We start from the raw sequence: 21,289 nt of genomic DNA on the forward strand, positions 1-21,289 counted from the left end.
CCGCTCTGTAATTCAATAGGACCAGAGCGGCTGTCTCATCTCGTTGAAGTAACCCCGTCGGAATATATTAGTTATGCCGCACAAATGCAGAGGTACAGGCGCAAGATGTGATTTCTCATTTCCACCAATTACTGATTGAGTCTTGTTCTGAGGAAGGGTCACTAACGTTAACTCTGTTTTCTCCTCCACAGACCTGCTGAGCTTTTCCAGCAACTTTGTTTTTGTTCCTGCTTGAGTCTTGTAGCCCTCGCCGTTTGTCTTATAATAACTGCCTTGCCGAAGGAACTTTTTAATTACTACACCTACAGTCTTTGGAAAAGGAGATGTAAATGATTGAAACACTTTTTTTCTCATCTCCGGATTGTGTAAAGTAAAACACAACAGCGTTTCCATTTTTCTCAAAGCCCCCCGGTGTTAGAGCAACACTGTCCTTTATTTTTGTCGGCTCTCCTTTCACTGCCTAGTTGAGATGTTACTTGTTTGACAGGAGACACATACCTTCTGTATACAATCACCACAAACATTTCTCCCCCAATTATTTCACCAACAGTCAAGGTCCGCTAAGTTGACACTTCTCCTGAGCAGCTTTTTGAGGCGTAATCCTCCTCTATTAATGCTGAGTTTAATATCATCATTCACTCCAGCGTTTTATTATTCAAGCCTTCCAATTCTTGTAACATTATTAGCCTGTCAAATGTTGTGTTCCACCTGTCTGGGGGATTACCCATTATCCCTTGCATGCAGGAAAGTGACACTGATGAGTGAAGTTTTGAGATATTCATTTAGTGTTTAATCTGACGGGCATGACAGCTGATCCCAAAGCTACTCACTGATTAAAGATGGGCTTGTCTGCCTCTCCATTCCATCACGCCTTTGAATACAACAGTAAGGGGATAAAGCTGCCTGTGAAAGAAGCTCTAGACGGATTTGCATAGGTTCCACGTAAGCGAAACTAACAGACTGATTATGTGTTGTTGCACAGGCGTTTTACACAGTGAAAAAGAAAAGTGGGCAAAAAGGGGGGAAATCAGTCAAGGCCCGATGTGAGAGTCCCGGGCATTTTCAGTAACTGTTCTTCCACTTAAGCTAAGCTTTGATCTGCCCCTCCGCACCGCTCTTCAGATGTCAGAAGTTGTTGTGGGAAAAGTGCGCAGTTTGGGTGAAATTAAACTCCCTGTCTTGCCTTTCTAACATTGCAGCGCGGAAGGGAGCGCTTATTGCCTTACTTACTTTAGCCGCCGTTTTTTTAATATTGTGGTGAATCCAGGGAGTGCAGGCAGTGACAACAAGCGTTCAATCATGCAGTGTCAAGAGATGCTCGCTGCCTAATGTTTGCTCAGATGTTTAAAATGTTTTGAGGTTGCACTGAGGTGGTTGATGCATAAGCATTTGCTGTTTTGACTGGGCAGCGGGGTGTGTTTTCTTTTGTTTGGTCACGTTTTGAGTAACTTTTTGTTCCTCGCCCGGTTTCCCTCTTACTGTCTGTCCCTCGCACTTTCTCTCGCTCCCTCCTGCTTTCTCTTGCTTGCTCGCACTGCTGCTTGCTTGTGTTTTCCCTCGCTTGCTCAAACGCAGAGCTCTGTTGCTCTCTACTTTATCACTCATTCTTAATGTTTGCATATGTTCTGTCTTCACTTTCTCTCCATATCTTCCTCTGTCACTCTCTTTCTCTCATTCTCACACACCCATATGTTGTACTCTCAGTGAGCACTCCTGCCAAAGCATGGGGTATTCTGATTTGAGGAGCTTACTGCTTCAATGCTGAGGTTAGACGTTGTCCAACTATCAGGGGGTGAAACACATGTGAGAGGTATTTGTCTGATATAGATTATTGCATGATAGCAATAAATACAGTTTACATTAACTTGCTGGGGACTTGGGAGCTGGGTCGATCTGCTCTGTTTGGATACTTGGGACTGAGAGACATCAGATTGGCAGGAGCTCAATGTAACATGAACATTGAGTCAAGGCCCGACGTGAGAGTCCCGGGCGTTTTCAGTAACCGTTCTTCCACTTAAGTTAAACACTAACTTATTCAGAGCTATTAGCTTATAAAACACCTCACACACACAGCCTCGTATTTGCAGCATGTTTGTGAAGATCTAAATGATGTGAGAGGGCTGTCTTGTTTTTCTGAAGAACTCTGCTGGCTATATTGGAATATCACGCCCGAGATCACAGTCTACATCAGTTATTAGTCTGGGAAAGTCCCAGATGATTGGAAGATTGCTGTTGTAACCCCCTTGATTAAGAAAGGATCAAGGCAAAAGATGGAAAATTATAGGCCGATTAGCCTAACCTCGATTGTTGGTAAAATTCTAGAATCCATTGTTAAGAATGAGATTTCTAAATTCCTGGAAGTGCAGGGTCAGATTAGAACAAGTCAGCATGGATTTAGTAAGGGGAGGTACTGCCTGACAAACCTGTTAGAATTCTTTGAAGAGGTAACAAGTATGTTAGACAAGGGAAACCCAGTGGATGATATCTATCTAGACTTCCAAAAGGCTTTTGATAAGGTGCCTCACGGGAGGCTGCTGAGCAAGGTGAGGGCCCATGGTGTTTGAGGTGAGCTACTGGCTTGGATTGAGGATAGGCTGTCTGACAGAAGGCAGAGAGTTGGATTAAAAGGCTCTTTTTTGGAATGGCAACCGGTGACGAGTGGTGTCCCGCAGGGTTCAGTGCTGGGGCCGCAGCTGTTCACCTTATTCATTAATGATCTGGATGAAGGGACTGGGGGCATTCTGGTGAAGCTTGTCGATGATATGAAGATAGTGGACAGGCAGGTAGTACTGAGGAGGTGGGGAAGCTGCAGAAAGATTTAGACAGTTTAGGAGAGTGGTCCAGGAAATGGCTGATGAAATTCAATGTGAGCAAATGCGAGGTTTTGCACTTCAGAATAAAGAATACAGGCATGGACTATTTTCTAAACGGTGAGAAAATTCACAAAGCAGAAGTACAAAGGGATCTGGGGGTGTTGGTCCAGGATTCTCTAAAGGTTAACTTGCAGGTAGAATCTGTGATTAAGAAAGTGAATGTAATGTTGTCGTTTATCTCAAGAAGGTTGGAGTATAGAAGCAGTGATCTGCTACTGAGACTTTATAAGGCTCTAGTTAGGTCCCATTTAGAATACTGTGTCCAATTTTGGGCCCCACACCTCAGGAAGGACATACCGGCCCTGGAGTGTGTCCAGTGGAGATTCACACGGATGATCCCTGGAATGGTAGGTTTAACGTACAATGAATGGCTAAGGATCCTGGGATTGTACTCATTAGAGTTTAGAAGGTTGAGGGGAGATCTAATAGAAACTTACAAGATAATGTATGGCTTAGAAAAGGTGGACGCTGGGAAGTTGTTTCTGTTAGGCGGGGAGACTAGGACCCGTGGGCACAGCCTTAGAATTAGAGGGGGTAAATTTAAAACTGAAATGAGGAGACATTTCTTCAGCCAGAGAGTGGTGGGCTTGTGAAAATCATTGCCACGGAGTGCAGTGGAGGCTGGGACGTTAGATGCCTTCAAGGCAGAGATCGATAAATTCTTGATGTCACAAGGAATCAAGGGCTACATGGAGAGTGCAGGGAAGTGGAGTTGAAATGCCCATCAGCCATGATTTAAATGGCGGAGTGGACTCGATGGGCCGAATGGCATTACTTCCACTCCTATGTCTTATGGTCTATTAGACTGCACGCAAATGTTCACGAAAAAACTGTTTAGCAATTTATCACCTGGCTGTGTAGAACTTCAGAGCAGGACAGAGTTTTTATGGATCCTCAATAAGCTTTGTTACATATTAGAATCCAGGCTGGAGTGATTGTAATGAGTTCAAGTCGGTGGACTTGGATAATATGAGTTTCCCGATTGGGGCTGCTAAACTGGTCCAATCAGGGAGCCCTGGCTGACAGGTACAGGAACAGGAGTGTCAGGCATCCTGACACTTTGGGAGCTGGCTCTGAGGGTTCTGGGTCAGAGATAAGGATTTTCCATGTGTAAATAAAGGGTGACTTGATGATAGGGCTCTGCGGTCAATTCAGTGGCAATGAGAGAAAAACACACACCTGAAGAAATTCACTCGTGCCAGCCGTCTTGGAGTTGGGAGTAAGCATTTCTGGCACCATGCTGTTTCTTGGGAACCTTGGCTTGTTTGATGCTGCTGTTGAAGTTTGGACCCAGTATGTGGAAAGAATGCATTTTGTTTTCCAGGAAAATAACACTGGGGCTGATGAAAAGCAGTGAGTAATTCTCCTGATGGCCTGAGGACCTACAGCTTTTTTGGTTATTAGGAGCCTTTCTTTTCCTGAGGCACCAGATACTGAAACCTTCAAGAGTTGATGGATTTAGTAGAGAAATATTATTACCCAAATCGTCCTGTAATTCTGAGATGTTATCATTTTTACTTGGCAGTTTGACAACGGGGGGAATCCGTATCGGGATTTGTGGCGAGATTAAAATCTCTAGCAGAGCCATGTGACTTTAGCTTAACCTTTCATGAGATGCTGAGAGACTGTTTGGTATGTGGGATTAATGATGTGCCCATGCAAAAGCACCTATTAGCTGAGCCCAACTGGACTTCAAACTGAAGAAAATGCAGTAAGTGGAGCATATGAGTTACAAGGCATTGAAGTGGATGCTGTTGCCAGTCTGACTGAGCTTGGGGAACACCACTTAAGTGAAGATGATGACATAGCCTCAGTCAGGACATATCCTGAACAGAGGGACTCTAGGACAGCTCACAGCAAAACCCCAAGACATAGCCAAGCCTCACTCAAAGCTTTCTTCAGGATCTGGACAGGCAAACCATTGTAGTTACTGCTGGTCTGTGGACTTGAGACAGCAAAAGTGTCCCACGAGACACCTTTTGGGGTGACAAAGAAACAAAGAAACCTACAGCACAGGAACAGGCCCTTCGGCCCTCCAAGCCTGCGCCAGTCAAGATCCTCTGTCTAACCTGTCATCTATTTTCTAACGGTCTGTGTCCATTTGTTCCCTGCCCATCCATGTACCTGTCCAAATATATCTTAAAAGACGCTAACGAGTCTGCGTCTACCACCTCCGCTGGCAACGCGTTCCAGGCGCCCACCACCCTCTGTGTAAAGAACTTTCCACGCGTATCTCCCCTAATCTTTCCTCCTCTCACTTTGATCTCATGACCCCTAGTAATTGAGTCCCCCACTCTGGGAAAAAGCTTTTTGCTATCCACCCTGTCTATACCCCTCATGATTTTGTAGACCTCAATCAGGTCCCCCCCCCTCAATCTCCGTCTTTCTAATGAAAATAATCCTAATCTATTCAACCTCCCTTCATAGCTAGCACCGTCCATACCAGGCAACATCCTGGGGAACCTCCTCTGCACCCTCTCCAAAGCATCCACATCCTTTTTGTAATGTGGCGACCAGAACTGTACACAGTCCTCCAAATATGGCCGAACCAAAGTCCTATACAACTGCAACATGACCTGCCAACTCTTGTACTCAATACCCTGTCCGATGAAGGAAAGCATGCCATATGCCTTCTTGACCACCCTATTGACCTGCGTTGTCACCTTCAGGGAACAATGGACCTGAACACCCAGATCTCTCTGTTCATCAATTTTCCCTAGGACTTTTCCATTTACTGTATAGTTCGCCCTTGAATTTGATCTTCCAAAATGCATCGCCTCGCATTTGCCTGGATTGAACTCCATCTGCCATTTATCTGCCCAACTCTTCAGTCTATCTATATTCTGCTGTAATCTCTGACAGTCCCCTTCACTATCAGCTACTCCACCAATCTTAGTGTCATCAGCAAACTTGCTGATCAGACCACCTACACCTTCCTCCAGATCATTTACATATATCACATACAACAGTGGTCCCAGCACAGATCCCTGTGGAACAGCACTGGTTACAGGTCTCCAATTTGAGAAACTCCCATCTACTACTACCCTCTGTCTCCTGTTGCCCAGCCAGTTTTTGATCCATCTAGCTAGCACACCCTGGACCCCATGTGACTTCACTTTCTCCATTAGCCTGCCATGATCAAACGCCTTACTGATGTCCATGTATAGGACATCTACAGCCTTTCCCTCATCAATCAACTTTGTCACGTCCTCAAAGAATTCTATTAAGTTGGTAAGACATGACCTTCCCTGTACAAAACCATGTTGCCTATCACTGATAAGCCCATTTTCTTCCAAATGGGAATAGATCCTATCCCTCAGTATCTTCTCTAGTAGCTTCCCTACCACTGACGTCAGGCTCACCGGTCGTTAATGACCTGGATTATCCTTGCTGCCCTTTTTAAACAAGGGGACAACATTAGCAAGTCTCCAGTCCTCTGGGACCTCACCCGTGTCTAAGGATGCTGCAAAGATATCTGTTAGGGCCCTGGCTATTTCCTCTCTCGCTTCTCTCAGTAACCTGGGATAGATCCCATCCGGACCTGGGGACTTGTCCACCTTAATGTCTTTTAGGATACCTAATACTTCCTCCTTCCTTATGTCAACTTGACCTAGACTAAGCAAACATCTATCCCTAACCTCAACATCCGTCATCCCCCTCTCCTTGGTGAATACCGATGCAAAGTACTCGTTAAGAATGTCACCCATTTTCTCTGACTCAGCACATAACTTGCCTTCTTTGTCCTTAAGTGGGCCAATCCTTTCTCTAGGTACCCTCTTGCTCTTTATATATGAATAAAAGGCTTTGGGATTTTCCTTAACCATGTTTGCCAGCAATATCTCACATCCTCTCTTAGCCCTCTTAATCCCTTTTTTCAGATTTGGTCTACATTCCAGATATTCTTGCAAAGCTTCGTCTGTCTTCCGTCACCTAGACCTCATGTATGCTTCCTTTTTTCTCTTGGCTAGTCTCACAATTTCAACTGTCATCCATGGCTCCCTAATCTTGCCATTTCTATTCCTCATTTTCACAGGAACATGTCTCTCCTGCAGACTAATCAACCACTCCTTAAAAGCCTCCCACATATCAAATGTGGATTTACCTTCAAACAGTTTCTCCCAATTTACATTCCTCAGATCCTGCCGCATCTTGGTATAGTCGGCCTTCCCCCAGTTTAGTACTCTTCCTTTAGGACCACTCCTATCCTTGTCCATGAGTATTGTAAAACTTACGGAATTGTGGTCGCTATTTCCAAAGTAGACCTCTACTGTAATATCAACCACCTGGCCGGGTTCATTCCCCAGCACCAGATCCAGTATGGCCCCTTCCCGAGTTGGACTACATACATACTGCTCTAGAAAACCCTCCTGGACACACCTTACAAATCCTGCTCCGTCTTGACCCCTAACACTGAGTGAATCCCAGTCAATGTTGGGAAAATTAAAATCTCCCATCACCACGACCCTGTTTCTCCTACACCTTTCCATTATCTGTTTACATATTTGTACCTCGATCTCACGCTCGCTGTTGGGAGGCCTGTAGTACAGCCCCAGCATTGTTACTGCATCCTTCCTATTTCTGAGTTCTACCCATATTGCCTCACTGCTTGAGTCCTCCATGGGGCCCTCCTTCAGACCGGCTGTGATATTGTCTTTGACCATTACTGCAACTCCTCCACCCCTTTTACCTCCCTCTCTATCCCACCTGAAGAATCGATATCCTGGGACTAGTTGCCAATCATGCCCTTCCCTCAACCCAGTCTCAGTAATAGCAATAACATCATACCTCCAGGTACCGATCCAAGCCCTAAGCTCATCTGCCTTGTCTACTACACTTCTCGCATTAAAACAAATGCACCTCAGACCACCTGTCCCTTTGTGTTCATCATCTGCTCCCTGACTACTATTCCCTTTAGTCACACTGACTCCATTATCTAGTTCCCTACAGGCTTTCGTTCCTACCTCTTTTCTGTCCAATATTTGGTTCCCATCCCCCTGCCACATTAGTTTAAACCCTCCCCCACAGCATTAGCAAAAGCACCCCCAAGGACATTGGTTCCAGTCCGGTTCAGGTGTAGACTGTCCAATTTGTAATAGTCCCATCTTCCCCAGAACCGGTTCCAATGTCCCAAAAATCTGAACCTCTCCTTCCTGCACCATCTCTCAAGCCACGCATTCATCCTAGCTATTCTTTCATTTCTGCACTGACTAGCACGTGGCACTGGTAGCAATCCTGAGGTTACTATCTCTGAGGTCCTACTTTTTAACTTGGCTCCTAACTCCCTAAATTCTGCTTGTAGGACCTCACCCCCTTTTCTGCCTATATCGTTGGTGCCTATATGCGCCACGACAACTGGCTGTTCGCCCTCCCCCTTTAGAATGTTCTGCAGCCGATCGGAGACATCCCTGACCTGTGCATCTGGGAGGCAACATACCATTCGGGAGTCCCGTTTTCGACTGCAGAACCGCCTATCTACTCCCCTTACATATGAATCCCCAATGACTATCGCCCTTCCATACTTTTTCCCGACCTTCTGTACAGCAGATCCAGCCATGGTGCCGTGAACCTGGCTACTGCTGCCTTTCTCTGGTGAGCCATCTCCCCCAACAGTATTCAAAACGGATTACCTGTTTTGGAGGGAGATGACCGCAGGGGACACCTGCACTGCCTTCCTGCTCTTTCTCTGCCTTTTGGTCACCCATTCGCTATCTCCCTCAGCAATCCTAATCTGCGGTGTGACCAAATTGCTAAATGTGCTATCCACGACCCCCTCAGCATCGCTGACACAGTGGCTTAGTGGTTTGCACTGTTGCTTCCCAGCACCAGGGACCCAGGTTTGATTCTACCCACAGGCGACTGTCGTGAGGAGTTTGCACATTCTCCCTGTGTTTGCATGGGTTTCCTCCCACAGTCCAAAGATGTATAGGTCATGCTAAATTGCCCATACTCTTCTGGTCTGTGTAGATTAGTTGGGGTAGAGGTCTGGGTGGGATGCACTGAGGGCCAGTATGGACTTGTTGGGCTGAAAGGCCTGTAGGAATTCTGTGATCTATGATCTAGACCAAAATTGAGTAAGAGAACCAGTATCCAGGAGAGTGCACATGCTGGAAAGTCCAGCTACAAGGGTTTGGAACAGTTAACTTGCTTAGCAACATCCAAATCAGAACCAATCAAAATGGTTAAATAGTCACACAGTTCTAATGGATAGAGATACTGGTGAGGTCGTTTCAGTGATTACAGAACCAGATTTTCACAAGATTTGTTGTGGACCCCAACCCTTCCCTTTGCACAAGACCTCAGCTAGACTGAAAACCTATACCAGGGTCCCTTTACTGATTAAGGGGACAACTTGTTTCCGATCTCCTATGAGAAGCAGCTGGTTCAGTTTCTACTGGTTTTAGTAAAAGGCTCGGGCGCAAGCTTAATGGGGCGAAATTCATTGAGCAAGATTCACCGAGATTGGCTCAACATGCTTCGCTTAGGAAATGTCTCCCTGAGTGAGGTCCTACTTGAGTACCCGGAAGGTTTTCAGGAAGGTCTAGGGACTGTCAAAGGAGTCAGTGCCACCTTGCATATTGACCAGGAAGCAATTCCATGATTCTGCAAGGCTTGCTCTGCCTTCCAGGCAAAAGTAGTGTCAGAAATCCGAAGGCAGGAGTGCAAAGGAATTGCCAGACCAGTCCAGTTTGCGGAAGAGGCCGCACTGGCCATACCATTGTGAACCTGGCAGGTCGGCTCACCTTTGTGAGGGTTTAAACAAACAGCTGGATACATACCCAGTCCCTTGCATCGAGAATTTATATGCAAAGCTGGCAGGAGGGCTATCTTTTACCAAACTGAGCAAGAACCATGTGTACCTGCAGTTGCGTTTAGATGAGGATTCCCAGAAGTATGACACAATTAATCCTCAAAAGGGTTTGTAATAATATACAGGGCTGCCATGTGGGTTATCGTCGACTGGTGCAATTTTTCAGCTGACGATAGAGAACATTTTGCAAGGTCTATTCCAGGTCACCATTTATCTAGATGATGTGCTAACTACAAGGAAGACCAACAAAGAGCTCTTAGAGAACTTGGACATAGTCCTTGGACACTTCTCCCAGGAGGGCACACTCCTTAGAAGGGAAAAATATGTGTTCCAGGCATCCCGAGTGACCACCTTAGACTACAGAATTGACAAGACTGGGTTACACCCATTGGAAGAGAAAGTGAGGGCGATCAAAGGTGCCCTGGCTCCCATGTCTGTACTGGAGCTTAGATCTTTCCTTGGGTGGGTGAATTATTGCAGAAATTCATCCATAATCTGGCCTCTGCCCTAGCACCTTTGCAGCAACTCTTAAAATAGTGTCAGCCTTGAGAACGATTGTGTAGCAAAGTCAGTTCCACCTCACTCATAATGGCTGAGTAAACGCTGGATCTGGTTACACGTCAACTACGCGGGCCCTTTCAGAGGCTCAATGTTCTTGGTTCTTGTGGATGCCTGGTCAAAGTGGCTGGACATGCATGGAGGACATTCATCAAACACTGGGACAATGATAGAAAAGCTGCGACCACCTTTTGCAATACATAGACACCCAGAAGTTTTGGTCACAGACCATCATTTACCAGTAGTGAATTTGAGTTCCTAAAGTCGAATGGTATTCAACATGCAAGGACAGCTCTGTACCATCTGTCATCCAATGGTCTGGCAGAAAGAGCAGCCCAAACTTTGAAGGCAGGCTTGAAGAAACATGCCAACAGCTTCACTCGATGTTCCTGTTTGATGATAGGACCACACCTCATGTCACTACAGGGATAGCTCCAGCAGAGTTGCTGATGGGAAGAAGACTCCACACCAGATTAAATGTGATCCTCCTGGATGTGGGTGGGGCCAGGGTGAAATGGCATCAGGAACGCCAATGCCAGACACAAGACTCTGCTAAGCGAGAGAGACAGTTTACTTCAGTGGGCAAAGTCTGACGTAGGAACCGTGGAAATAGCCCTGCAAGGATAAGAGGCATGGTCGATACCAAGGCAGGCTCAGTGACGTATTAATTTCGGGTAGGTGTGATGATGCTGACCAAGCACGTGGACCATGTGAAAGCTGCAAACTCACAAACGGTGTAGGAAAAAAATGTGCTCAGCTCCTGGACTGCCTGTCCGACTGTTCCAGAGCCCATGGGTTCTCCCCCTCCATCGAGCGTTGAAGACACCTTGGAAATTGATATGGATATGACAAAGAAGACCGCCTTGATGCCTTTGCTGACTGAAGAAGAGAATGAGTTGATTCTGAGATGCTGTGGGTACAAGAGGCGAGTTACTGCACTTTACACGCTGCCCGTGTCCGAGCTAGAGTTGGGGGGAACCTGATCCGGTGTTAAAACACTCCAGGAGGAGATACAGAAATAAGAACTGGCCCATGTCCTTGGACTCAGAGAGCAAGAGACACAGTGATTATAATGAGGTCAGCCAGGTGGACCTCATAGAACAGGAGCTCCCTGATTGGGGCTGTTAATCTGGCCCAATCTGGGAGCTCTGGCTGACAGATAGAGACAGGAGTGTCAGGGGTTCTGCTCACTCCGAGAGCTGGCTCTGAGGGAGCTGGATCAGTATCAAGTACTTTGCTTGTGCCAACATTTGTGACTTGGTGATGGGATACCGGCCTCTGTGGAGGAATTTCACAGGCTGTTTTGATAAATTTCTAATTGCTGATGAAGCAGGCAGCTCAAGTGGAGACTGTGTTTGTCAAATTGGAAAAGCCCAACCCAGAGTGAGTTTCTGGCTATTGACTGTCCATTCAGTCACATCTGACTGAGGGTGATTTTTGACACTACCCACTATATTGCCATCATTCCACTTCCATTGTAATTTCCAGGATATATCTGTCCTAACTCACATGTGAGATTGGGATTGAAATTGAGTAGAAACCATCTGTAACACCTTATTTTCATGCGAGCATCAGTGGGAAAGTTCACTTCTGTAGAAATCATGAGGCTGGTATTTTTTGTTTTTCAGTTAGTCTTTTTCCGATAATGCTTGGCCTACCATTGCTTGGAGTTGCTTTTCTGACACATTGTTCTGCTCTTCATCTCATGAAGGATACAACTGAGCTCTGGTCCACCTTTCTTGAAGAATAGTGCAAGCGGAGTGGTGGGAATGTTTCCAACTATTGGGATCTTGTGGCTTTCTGGCACTTGGCTTTATAGCATCAGGTGCTGCAATCTAGGAACTGCCCATCACACTATAGTGTCCCAGCGTTATCACTGAGGATGCATAGCTCAGAGGAAAGGAAAGCTTGCTCTAGGGATCTGGAGATATTTACTGGATAGGAGGGTGGGAAGACTGTAATGCTTTTCCCAGCTAGCCAACACAGGATGCCGCCCACCAGACCAAGCCAGCTCGGACACACGTAGCATCATGTGTGAGTGCTGTGTCTGGGATGAAAAGGGATACCCAGCAGGGTAGAAGGAAGAACTTCGGTGGCTCACAAGCGTAGGTGTCACCACCTTTAGCTCTACTACTTCCTACTCATTCTGTCACCGTACTCACCTCTCACCAGAGCTCATTGAGAACAAATCTCATTATTCCACATGGTCACTCAACAGCTCTGTCCGCATCATCTTCCCAAATTTTAAAACCCTCGCTATCCTCTGCACTTCTTACTCACTCCTGTCCCTGCTTCATCACTGACGGCTCTGCTGGTCCCTCCCATCATATTCACTCCTTCCTTTGCCGCATTGCAGGAAGAGCTGGCCCATCCTTCCACCACCTCCCCCCCCCGACTTATTTGTAATGCCCAGATTGGTTATTGTTGACCTGTAAGACTGACCATTGCCCAAACCCTGGACTGCAGGGACACAGATTCCAGCACTCTGGTCGGACTAAGGGCCAGGCTGTAGCCAACCTATCAGTCATGCAAACAGGCCCAAGGCCTGATGTTAACCCCATGATTTTTGGAGGAAATGCTGGGCAGGCCGAGAATGGAAGCAGTCGAGGCAGTGAATGAGTTGCTTTGATTTAGTCTTTTTCATTACGAAACCATTGCCGTGAGAACTTTAGTGAAAAGAATTGTATTAGTTTTTAGTTTTTATCTATTCACTGTAACCTGTTTTATTATGCAATGTATTCTGCAGTTAGTGAGTGAAAAAAAAACACTTCAAGTTTTGGAGCTGTACCCAAAGTAGACAGCAAGGAGAAGGAAAATACCTTCCTGTCACCTGTGATCACAGTTGCTTAGATCATTGTGGACTGCTCTTGGTAACTGATTCACTTTGTTCAGCTTCTAATGAATAGCAGCTCAGTGAGGTCTCTCTGGCTGCTCACAGACCTTCCTCACCATCAGGCAGGCTTTGGCAGGAGCCTCTCCCTCTGCTCTTTAAAGCCGCTCTAATGGAAGACAGCAGTGCAAGTCGAACGCTTTATTCTGGTTTCCTAATCTGAGCTGGCTCGACCTGCCTTTGGCTGATCAGTCAAGGAGATCTGGAGAGATGGTGATGAAGAGGAAAGCTGGAAACTGGTGGAGAAAGCACGAGAGTTGATTAAACATGTAGACTTGAATTGCAAGCTGGGTCCCTGAGGAATTATCAAACAATGTCAGGCTTGTGAACTGTGCCAAATGCAAACCTATTTCTGCAGTTGCAGCAGATTTGGCGGATAGTGTAATTCACCCCTTGTAAAAGCTTTGCCCTGTGTGTTTAATCCAGTGGGAAAAGCTGTCTCCAGAGAAAGGTGCAACTAAAAGCTGGCTTTGAATGTCGGCCTTAGGCCTTGAGTACAGAGAGGCAGGTCTGAGTGCAACTTATAGCTGCAGATCCAGAGAACCCTTATTTCTTGGTGTGGCAGAGAATAAATCTTTTTAAGAAATGCAGAAGTTAGAGTTTGTTGTAGTGGAGAATGTTGATTGAGTGTGATGTGAGGTGTTGTGAATTCTTGAGGTGTATTTGTTTCCCCCTCCTGCCCCAAAATGTGTTGACACATTGGGTGGTGTTTGATGGAGGCATTAAGATCTTGCCCAGAGCTGACAAGCGCTCCACTCGGGCACTTAACTGGGCGGAAGTGGGCTACCCCTGGGATCAATGAGCCCAGCATGAAAGTCCCTTCCACAGACAGCTAGTGCTCACTCAAGAAACTGGCACCTCTGTTGAATGGCAGGACCACTGGTGAGGCACCCATGTTGGGTTTGTGAATACTGCAGATCCCAGGCTACAAGTGAAGGATAGCAAGAGGGAGTCACGGTACGAAGGAGTGAGGAATGGAGATGGCAGCAAGGTTAGTGAATGTCTCTCACTGGGCCTCCCCCCACTTTGCGATCCTGGGACCCCTTGTCCAGGGAACTGACTGCTGCTGAGCAAGACATCAGCACTCCACCCCTCACAGCTCGCACGTTACCCTGTATGGGTCTGCAAGTCTGTTCCCTGCACCATGGCAATCCAACCTCTGCCCCCTCCCAACACCGCCCCCCCCCCGCCCCCACACACACACACACACACACACACACACACACTCACACATACACACGCCCCCCACACACACACACCCACTCACGCACACACACATATCCCACACACACACACCCACCCCCCACATACACACACACACACACACACACACACACACACACACACACACATCCTTGCATCTCCCCGCATACTCTCACCCACATACACACTTAGCACCCCCCTCACACCACACACACACACGCACACACACACACACACACACACACACACACACACACACACACACACACACACACACACACACACACACGCACAAAACCTGGTATAGTTTTGTAAAAATTCAGTCATGGCATGTGGGTATCGTTAGCTGAACCAGCATTTAATGTCCATCCCTAGGTACCCTTGTACAGTTGTTAAGCTGTCTTCCTGAACCATTGCTGTCCACATGCTCTAAGTTGATCCACATGCCCTTAGGGTGAGAATTCCAGGATTTTGACCCAATTACACTGAAGGAAGGGTGAAGTATTTCCAAGTCAGGGTGGTGAGTGGCTTGGAGGGATCTTGCAGGTGATGGTGCTCCTTTGTATCTGCGGTCCTAATCATTTGGTAACTACAATCCTACCAGACCACAGGGCTGCCTTCTCATTAGAGAGTGACAATTGATGATGGTTCAACCTGAGGGCCGTCACGTCTTGGGTGAGGGGAGAGGTTGAGAAGTAGAATCCTTCATGATAAGATCAGCTGGCGTGGGGATTGAACCCATGCTGTTGGTGTCACTTTGTATCACTAACCAGCAAACTGAGCGAATTGTCTTGTTTGTAGTGGTTATGGGTTTGGAAGGGGCTGCCCAAGGAACATTGTTGGATGGTAACAAAGGGTTTTCACCCATAAATGCTACCGATTAACAATGGAAATGATTGCCATGTATGGCTTTGACATCCATGAATAGTTGCCTATTAAATTGATCACTGAAAGAATATCTCAGCATATTCTCTACAGGTGTCATTTATGCAATGTATTTATTTTGTCTTGCAGGTACAAGTGATCCTTACGTCAAGTTCAAACTAGCGGGTAAAACGCTGTACAAGAGCAAGATCATGTACAAAAACTTAAACCCTCGATGGGACGAGACTTTTGTCATTCCAGTCAAGAATTTGAATCAAAAGCTGTACGTCAAGGTAATAAAAAGAGCTGCATGTTCAGAAATGATGTGCTGCAGTTCAGCAGATAAGAAATGTTGTTATATTTGGAGATAAAATCTGTTAAGCTCAGTGTTTATGTTTTGCTGGTTTGGTTTGATAGTTATGATATAGTTGGGATCATTGATAGGGTCAATGGTCAGTTCTTTTTTGATTGATTTCTTGTCACTTGTACTGAAGTACAGTGACAATCTTTGTTTACGAGCAGTGCAGGCAGCTTCTAATAAGCAAGGATGTACGGATCAGAGTTGATAAAAAGAGTTCGACAGAAGCATACAAGTTGCATTGCGATCAGCGTTAGTTGAGGCTAGAGAGTCCATTCATCAGTCTGATAATGATTGGAAAGGAACTGTACCTGAACCTGCTGGTGTGTGTGTGTGTGTGTGTGTGTGTGTGTGTGTGTGTGGTGTGTGTGTGTGTGTGTGTGTGTGTGTGTGTGTGTGTGTGTGTGTGTGTGTGTGTGTGTGTGTTCGTTCAGGTTTCTGTGTCTTCTGCATGATGGAAGAGGTTGTGGAGCGATGGATCTTCGATGATGTTGGCTGCCTTTCTGTGGCAGTGAGCCATGTAAATAGAGTCCATGGATGGAATGTTGGCTTGCATGATGGTCTGGGCCGCACACACCACCTTCTATAGTCTCTTATGGTCCTGGGCAGAGCAGCTACTGTACCAGGCTGTGATGCACCCGGACAGTTTGCTTGCAGTGGTGCATCTGTAGAAGTTGATGAGGGACCTTATGGACATGACAAATTTTCGGAGCTACCTGAGGAAGAAGAGGCATTGTTGTGCCTTCTTGACTGTTGCATCTACATGGGAAGTCCAGGACAGGTTGTCGGTTGTTGCCATTCTGAGAACTTGATGCTCTCTACCCTCTCAACCTCAGTTCTGTTGATGTAGATGGGGGCATATTCTCCTCCCTTCTTTCTGAAGTCAGTGATCAGTTCTTTAGTTTCGCGGATGTTGAGAGAGAGAGGCTGTTCTCATTGTAGCATGTCACCAACTCTCTATCTCCCTTCTGTTCTTTGACTCATTATTGGTTGATATCTGTCCTACTGCGAAGTTGTCGTCAGCGAACTTCTAGATGGCGTTTGTTTGGAATTTGGCGACACAGCTGTAGGTGTGCAGGGAGTACTGTAGGGGGCTGAGGGTGTATCTTGGGGTTGGGGAGGTGTCTTCAGCGTTGAGTGTTATTGTGGAGGAAGTTCACTGGTTAGTATTTTGTTTGATTTCAATAGTCATGGGTCAGTGGCAATCCTTTTTAGGCTGCCTTCTCCAGGATCACTGGTTATATTTTGGTACAAATGTGTATGCCGTGTTTAAAGTCAGATTGTTGCATTTCTAATTCCTGTATGACTATAGAATATAAGATTAGCGCTCTGTTAATCTGTTACAGCCTATCATTATCATAGTGGGTGCCTGTCAGTTTAACGTTTGTTTAAAAGTTCAAATTGCTTATATTGCCAAGGGAGTTATGAATACTAATGCTTATTTTTATAAAGGATTAAGTAGTTAAAGGAAATTGTATATAATGAATCAGTTTTTATCAATGAGAGTTAAATTCAGGACTTATTGTTAAACTAACCCAGCCAAGAACTTACACCACATCAACATGACATCAGATTCTGTTACAGTGTAAATTATTATCCTGATTAGCTACTGACAGAATATAAACAGTCCAATACGTAGCTTTCAACAAGGGGAAGAGAGAATTAAGTTTCTGTGCAGTCTGTAACTGTAGGTAGATGTAATGTGCAGCTCAATTAGCTTGGTGTGTGAAGAATATTTTGGATGTGGGACAGCTAGGGACTGCTCAGGTTGTAATTTCTCACTTCTCCAACTTTGCATTTAAATCGACAGAGGGCTTTTGTTGTTCTGAAGTGCCAAGAATTTGTCATCCAGGTATGACTGAAACTCTAGCAGTTCCTGAAGAATCTTTTGTTCTGAACCTTTATGCAGGATTTCAAGTGATTCAGAATTCTGAGGAAGATCCTGCGCGCGCACACACCCATATACAAAAACTGAAGTATGTTTCGGTTGATCAAAGGCAGTGGAGCTCTGTCAAGGCTACACTGAAGCTGTGGTTGATAATTCACATTTGGGACCAATTGTAGGAATTGGTTTCAGGCTGATCCAGTGTCATTTGGAGTTGATGCATTCTGTGATTTCTCTTGTTTCATATTGCGTTCAGCTCCATATTGCATTCTACTTACAGTATAGAGTCAGGACATTCAGCCCAATTATCTATGTTAGTGTTCACACTCCATGCAAGTCTTCTCTTGCTGTATTATGTGTAAGCTTACTTATCCTGCTAAGTCTGTCTCCCCATTACTTTTAACCTAACTCCTGCTTAAATGTGTCTATTCTATTTGCCTTTACTGCTTCATATTTTGGGGGAATGTTACATGATTAATTCAGCTGGACCGTGAATAGAGAGATTTGGTTTCTTATTGTCGTTGTCGCTTTGCAGCAGATATAATGGCTCAGTGGAGCCAGGTTCGAATCCAGCCTCGGGCGACTGTCTGCCGTGTCTGCGTGGGTTTCCTCCGGGTGCTCTGGTTTCCTCCCATAATCCAGAGACGTGCAGGCTAGGTGGATTGGCCATGCTAAACTGCCCGTAGTTTCCAGGGACATGTAGGCTGGGTGGATAAGCAATGGGACATACAGGGTTACAGGGGTAGGGTAGAGGGATTGGGCTTGAGTCGGATGCTATTTGGAGGTTGGTGTGAACTTGATGGGCTGAATGGCCTGCATCCACACTGCAATTCCAGCCTTTAGCAGGAGATGTGCATTTTTTGGGTAATTCGCTTCCTTCGGGAAAACTGCCCAACCAAAGGGACTGAGTGGAGACTGACTGAGACAGAGTTTGCAGCAGGCATATTGTGGAGTGGAGTGTCTCTCAACTCCTGTGGTACCTGACACAGTCTAAATCTAATGGATTCGAATTGTTACAAAATAACGCCTGAAGCCTGAGCAACCAATTCATTGTATGACAAAATGTTCCGGTGTTGCTATGGCAAACATGACAAAGTGTACATTGGATGCCTACATGCAAGCTAAGTACTTTGTGCCTTGCACCCTATCCCTCTGTTGATCTCTGTTGGCAAGCTGTCGACTGAAGACACATTCCTCTCTGGCCCGTAAGGAGTTGCTAAAATATTGAGTCATTGTTGGTGCCTTTCTACCTCACAAATAGGGACGTCGATCAATTTTGTCTAACTTGGTAAATCAGAGAGTCGGGGAAATTACAGATTTTTCAGGGCCATCTGCAGAATTAAATGTGATTGCTTTATGTACGTAGGAATGCTCTCACATTGCATCTGTAGTATTGGCGTGATCCACTTTCATTTCTTTATATTATGGATATAGTGTCAATATAACCTCATTCTGCAGTCAGGAACTATGATTAACACCAGACCAAAGTGGAGTGGGAGTCTTCCTGCTGTAAGTGAAGACCGATTGATTATTCTTCACCTCTGATTTAATATCTACATTATGAGTCAGTGATGAGCTGCAATCCACTTTAAGGTGGAAACAAAATTGTGCCAATGCAGCTACAGACCAGTTACATATACAGCAACAGCCTGAGGATAGTCTGTCCTTCCCATGATTAGTGGAAGGCCCGTATTCACCCTTTTGAGGCTCCTCTCTGTTTTGGTTCCAGTCCCAGATCCATGTGTTCCCCAATGATTGGAGTGCAGAATTGTCTGTCCCATGTAAGCCTCAGGAGTTTGTATCATTGCGCATCCGTTGGCCTGTTGTGTTTAAATTAAGCAGCATGCTCACCACTCTTTAGCTGTGATACAACTGAGGGCAGTGGTAATGTCGCTACCTCTGGGCCAGAAGGTCCACATTCCATGTCCTGACAGGATGGTGAAAATAATGGACACCTAAGAGCTTCCATTCATGTGTTTTTGCAGAGTGTTCAGTTTAGCTGTAATGAGTCATGTCATGGTGGGACCAAGTGATGTTGGGTATCACCCAATATGTTGCAGAATGTAAGACTTTGGAATAGCAACAAATATTAATATGTGGAGTTTTGTATGACGAAGGCAAGTTGACTCATTTTAATTAACCAGAGCAATCCTACACTCATGCCTCTGTTGTTGTTTGCATTATTTCTTCAGTCTTTCCAGTTCAATTCCAATTGTTGATAACTCTACACACAATAAACCTGCTAATGCCAGTCCAAAATTGCAATTTTACTGCCCTACAATTTAATTGATAGAGACATGTTAAGGTAGTATCCTACAATGTTCCCTATTTTACAGACTCTGACAAAGCCATCACTTAGATGCCGCTGACTTTCAGGCAGAAAAGCCCTAGTGTGTCCATTCTTTCAGAGATAGTAGGAACTACAGATGCTGGAGAATCTGAGATAACAAGGTGTGGAGTTGGATGAACACAACAGGCCAAGCAGCATCAGAGGAGCAGGAAAGCTGACGTTTCAGACCTAGACCCTTCTTCAGAAAAAAAAGGGTCTAGGCCTAAAACGTCAGCCTTCCTGCTCCTCTGATGCTGCTTGGCCTGCTGTGTTCATCCAGTTCTACACCTGGTTATCTCTAGTGTCTCCATTCTTTGCTTGTAACTCGAACTCTGACTGCCACTGACTAGCCTCATGACTGTTCTCACTGTGACTGGTGTCTGAGTGTCTCCACGATTTCTCGACTATCAGAAATGGACACACATTTCAGGGTGTGGACTGTTTGGACCGCTGAATTAGTTCCCTTTGACTCAGATAAAGATATTAAAACTGATTCTACAGGTTATGGTTTGAAAGCATTTGCCGTTTAACCACGCGTTCATTTACTCTCAGTGGAGATAATAATGAAAGAAATCTCTCTCCACAAATAGGTTTATGACCGAGATTTGGCCACAGACGATTTCATGGGTTCTGCATTTCTCTGTCTGAGTGATCTGGAAGTGAACAGGTTTGTAATCTAACGTTGATTAATACTTTGCTGTTAGTGTACTGTTTGGTGTTATACAGCGAGTGATTGAAGAGGGTTATCTGATAGAGCAGTACCTGAGCTCTGAATATTGAAAAGTGTTCCTTGGATTTAGGCAAAGCAAATAAAAGATATGAAGTACTCAGACTCAATCGTCTGGAGCTAAGTGCTATTAAAAGCACAGCAATTGTTCACTGGCCTCGAGAGATTAAGAGATAAATTATAAATTAATGGAGACTGGATTTATGACTGTGTTGGCATACACAACAGAACTTCAGTGAAGAGCTGATATGACTTCTAATAGGGCACAAGAACTCGCCTGAAGTTTTAAAGTGCTTGAGCTAACAGTCTGACTAAAACCGATGGTAGTATAATGAAAGCAGAGTACTGACCTTTGATTCAGTTCATGGCTAAATATCTGTCTCCATAATGGTGCACATGTACACACACATACACACACGTACACACACATACACACACGTACACATGTACACACACACACACACACACACGCACACACACACACATACACATACACACACAGACAAACATTAAAATGGCGAGTGTAATGTATTGACTATTCGGCCCATCAAGCTTGTGCCTGTTATTCATTTTGGAAGTGTTATCCATTCTCTCCTCACATGAAATTTTCGATAACAAGAATGAACCGAATTCCATGTTCAGCTGTTGAATCTCAAACCTTATTTTGCGGCAGTTAGAACTGGACAGAGATCACATCCAATTCTGCTCCAAGAGGGCTGCTTTGTGTTAAATGCTGGATTTGTGATTTATTGTCATGTATTCTCGGTGAATAACGTTTCCCACTGGGGTCAATG

General features: G+C 45.4%; 1 protein-coding gene across 1 annotated transcript in view; it reads left to right on the plus strand.

The window, feature by feature from the left end:
• The window catches only part of LOC125467232 (multiple C2 and transmembrane domain-containing protein 2-like), a 476,933-nt gene that overhangs the window by 205,812 nt on the left and 249,832 nt on the right, over window positions 1–21,289 (plus strand). The window contains exons 5-6 of the mRNA XM_048562803.2: window positions 15,347–15,489; window positions 20,359–20,435. Of these exons, the coding sequence (XP_048418760.1) occupies window positions 15,347–15,489; window positions 20,359–20,435 (220 nt within the window). The remainder of the gene's footprint in view (window positions 1–15,346; window positions 15,490–20,358; window positions 20,436–21,289) is intronic.

Source organism: Stegostoma tigrinum, chromosome 33, assembly GCF_030684315.1.
Source record: "Stegostoma tigrinum isolate sSteTig4 chromosome 33, sSteTig4.hap1, whole genome shotgun sequence".
Taxonomy (NCBI): Eukaryota; Metazoa; Chordata; class Chondrichthyes; order Orectolobiformes; family Stegostomatidae; genus Stegostoma; species Stegostoma tigrinum.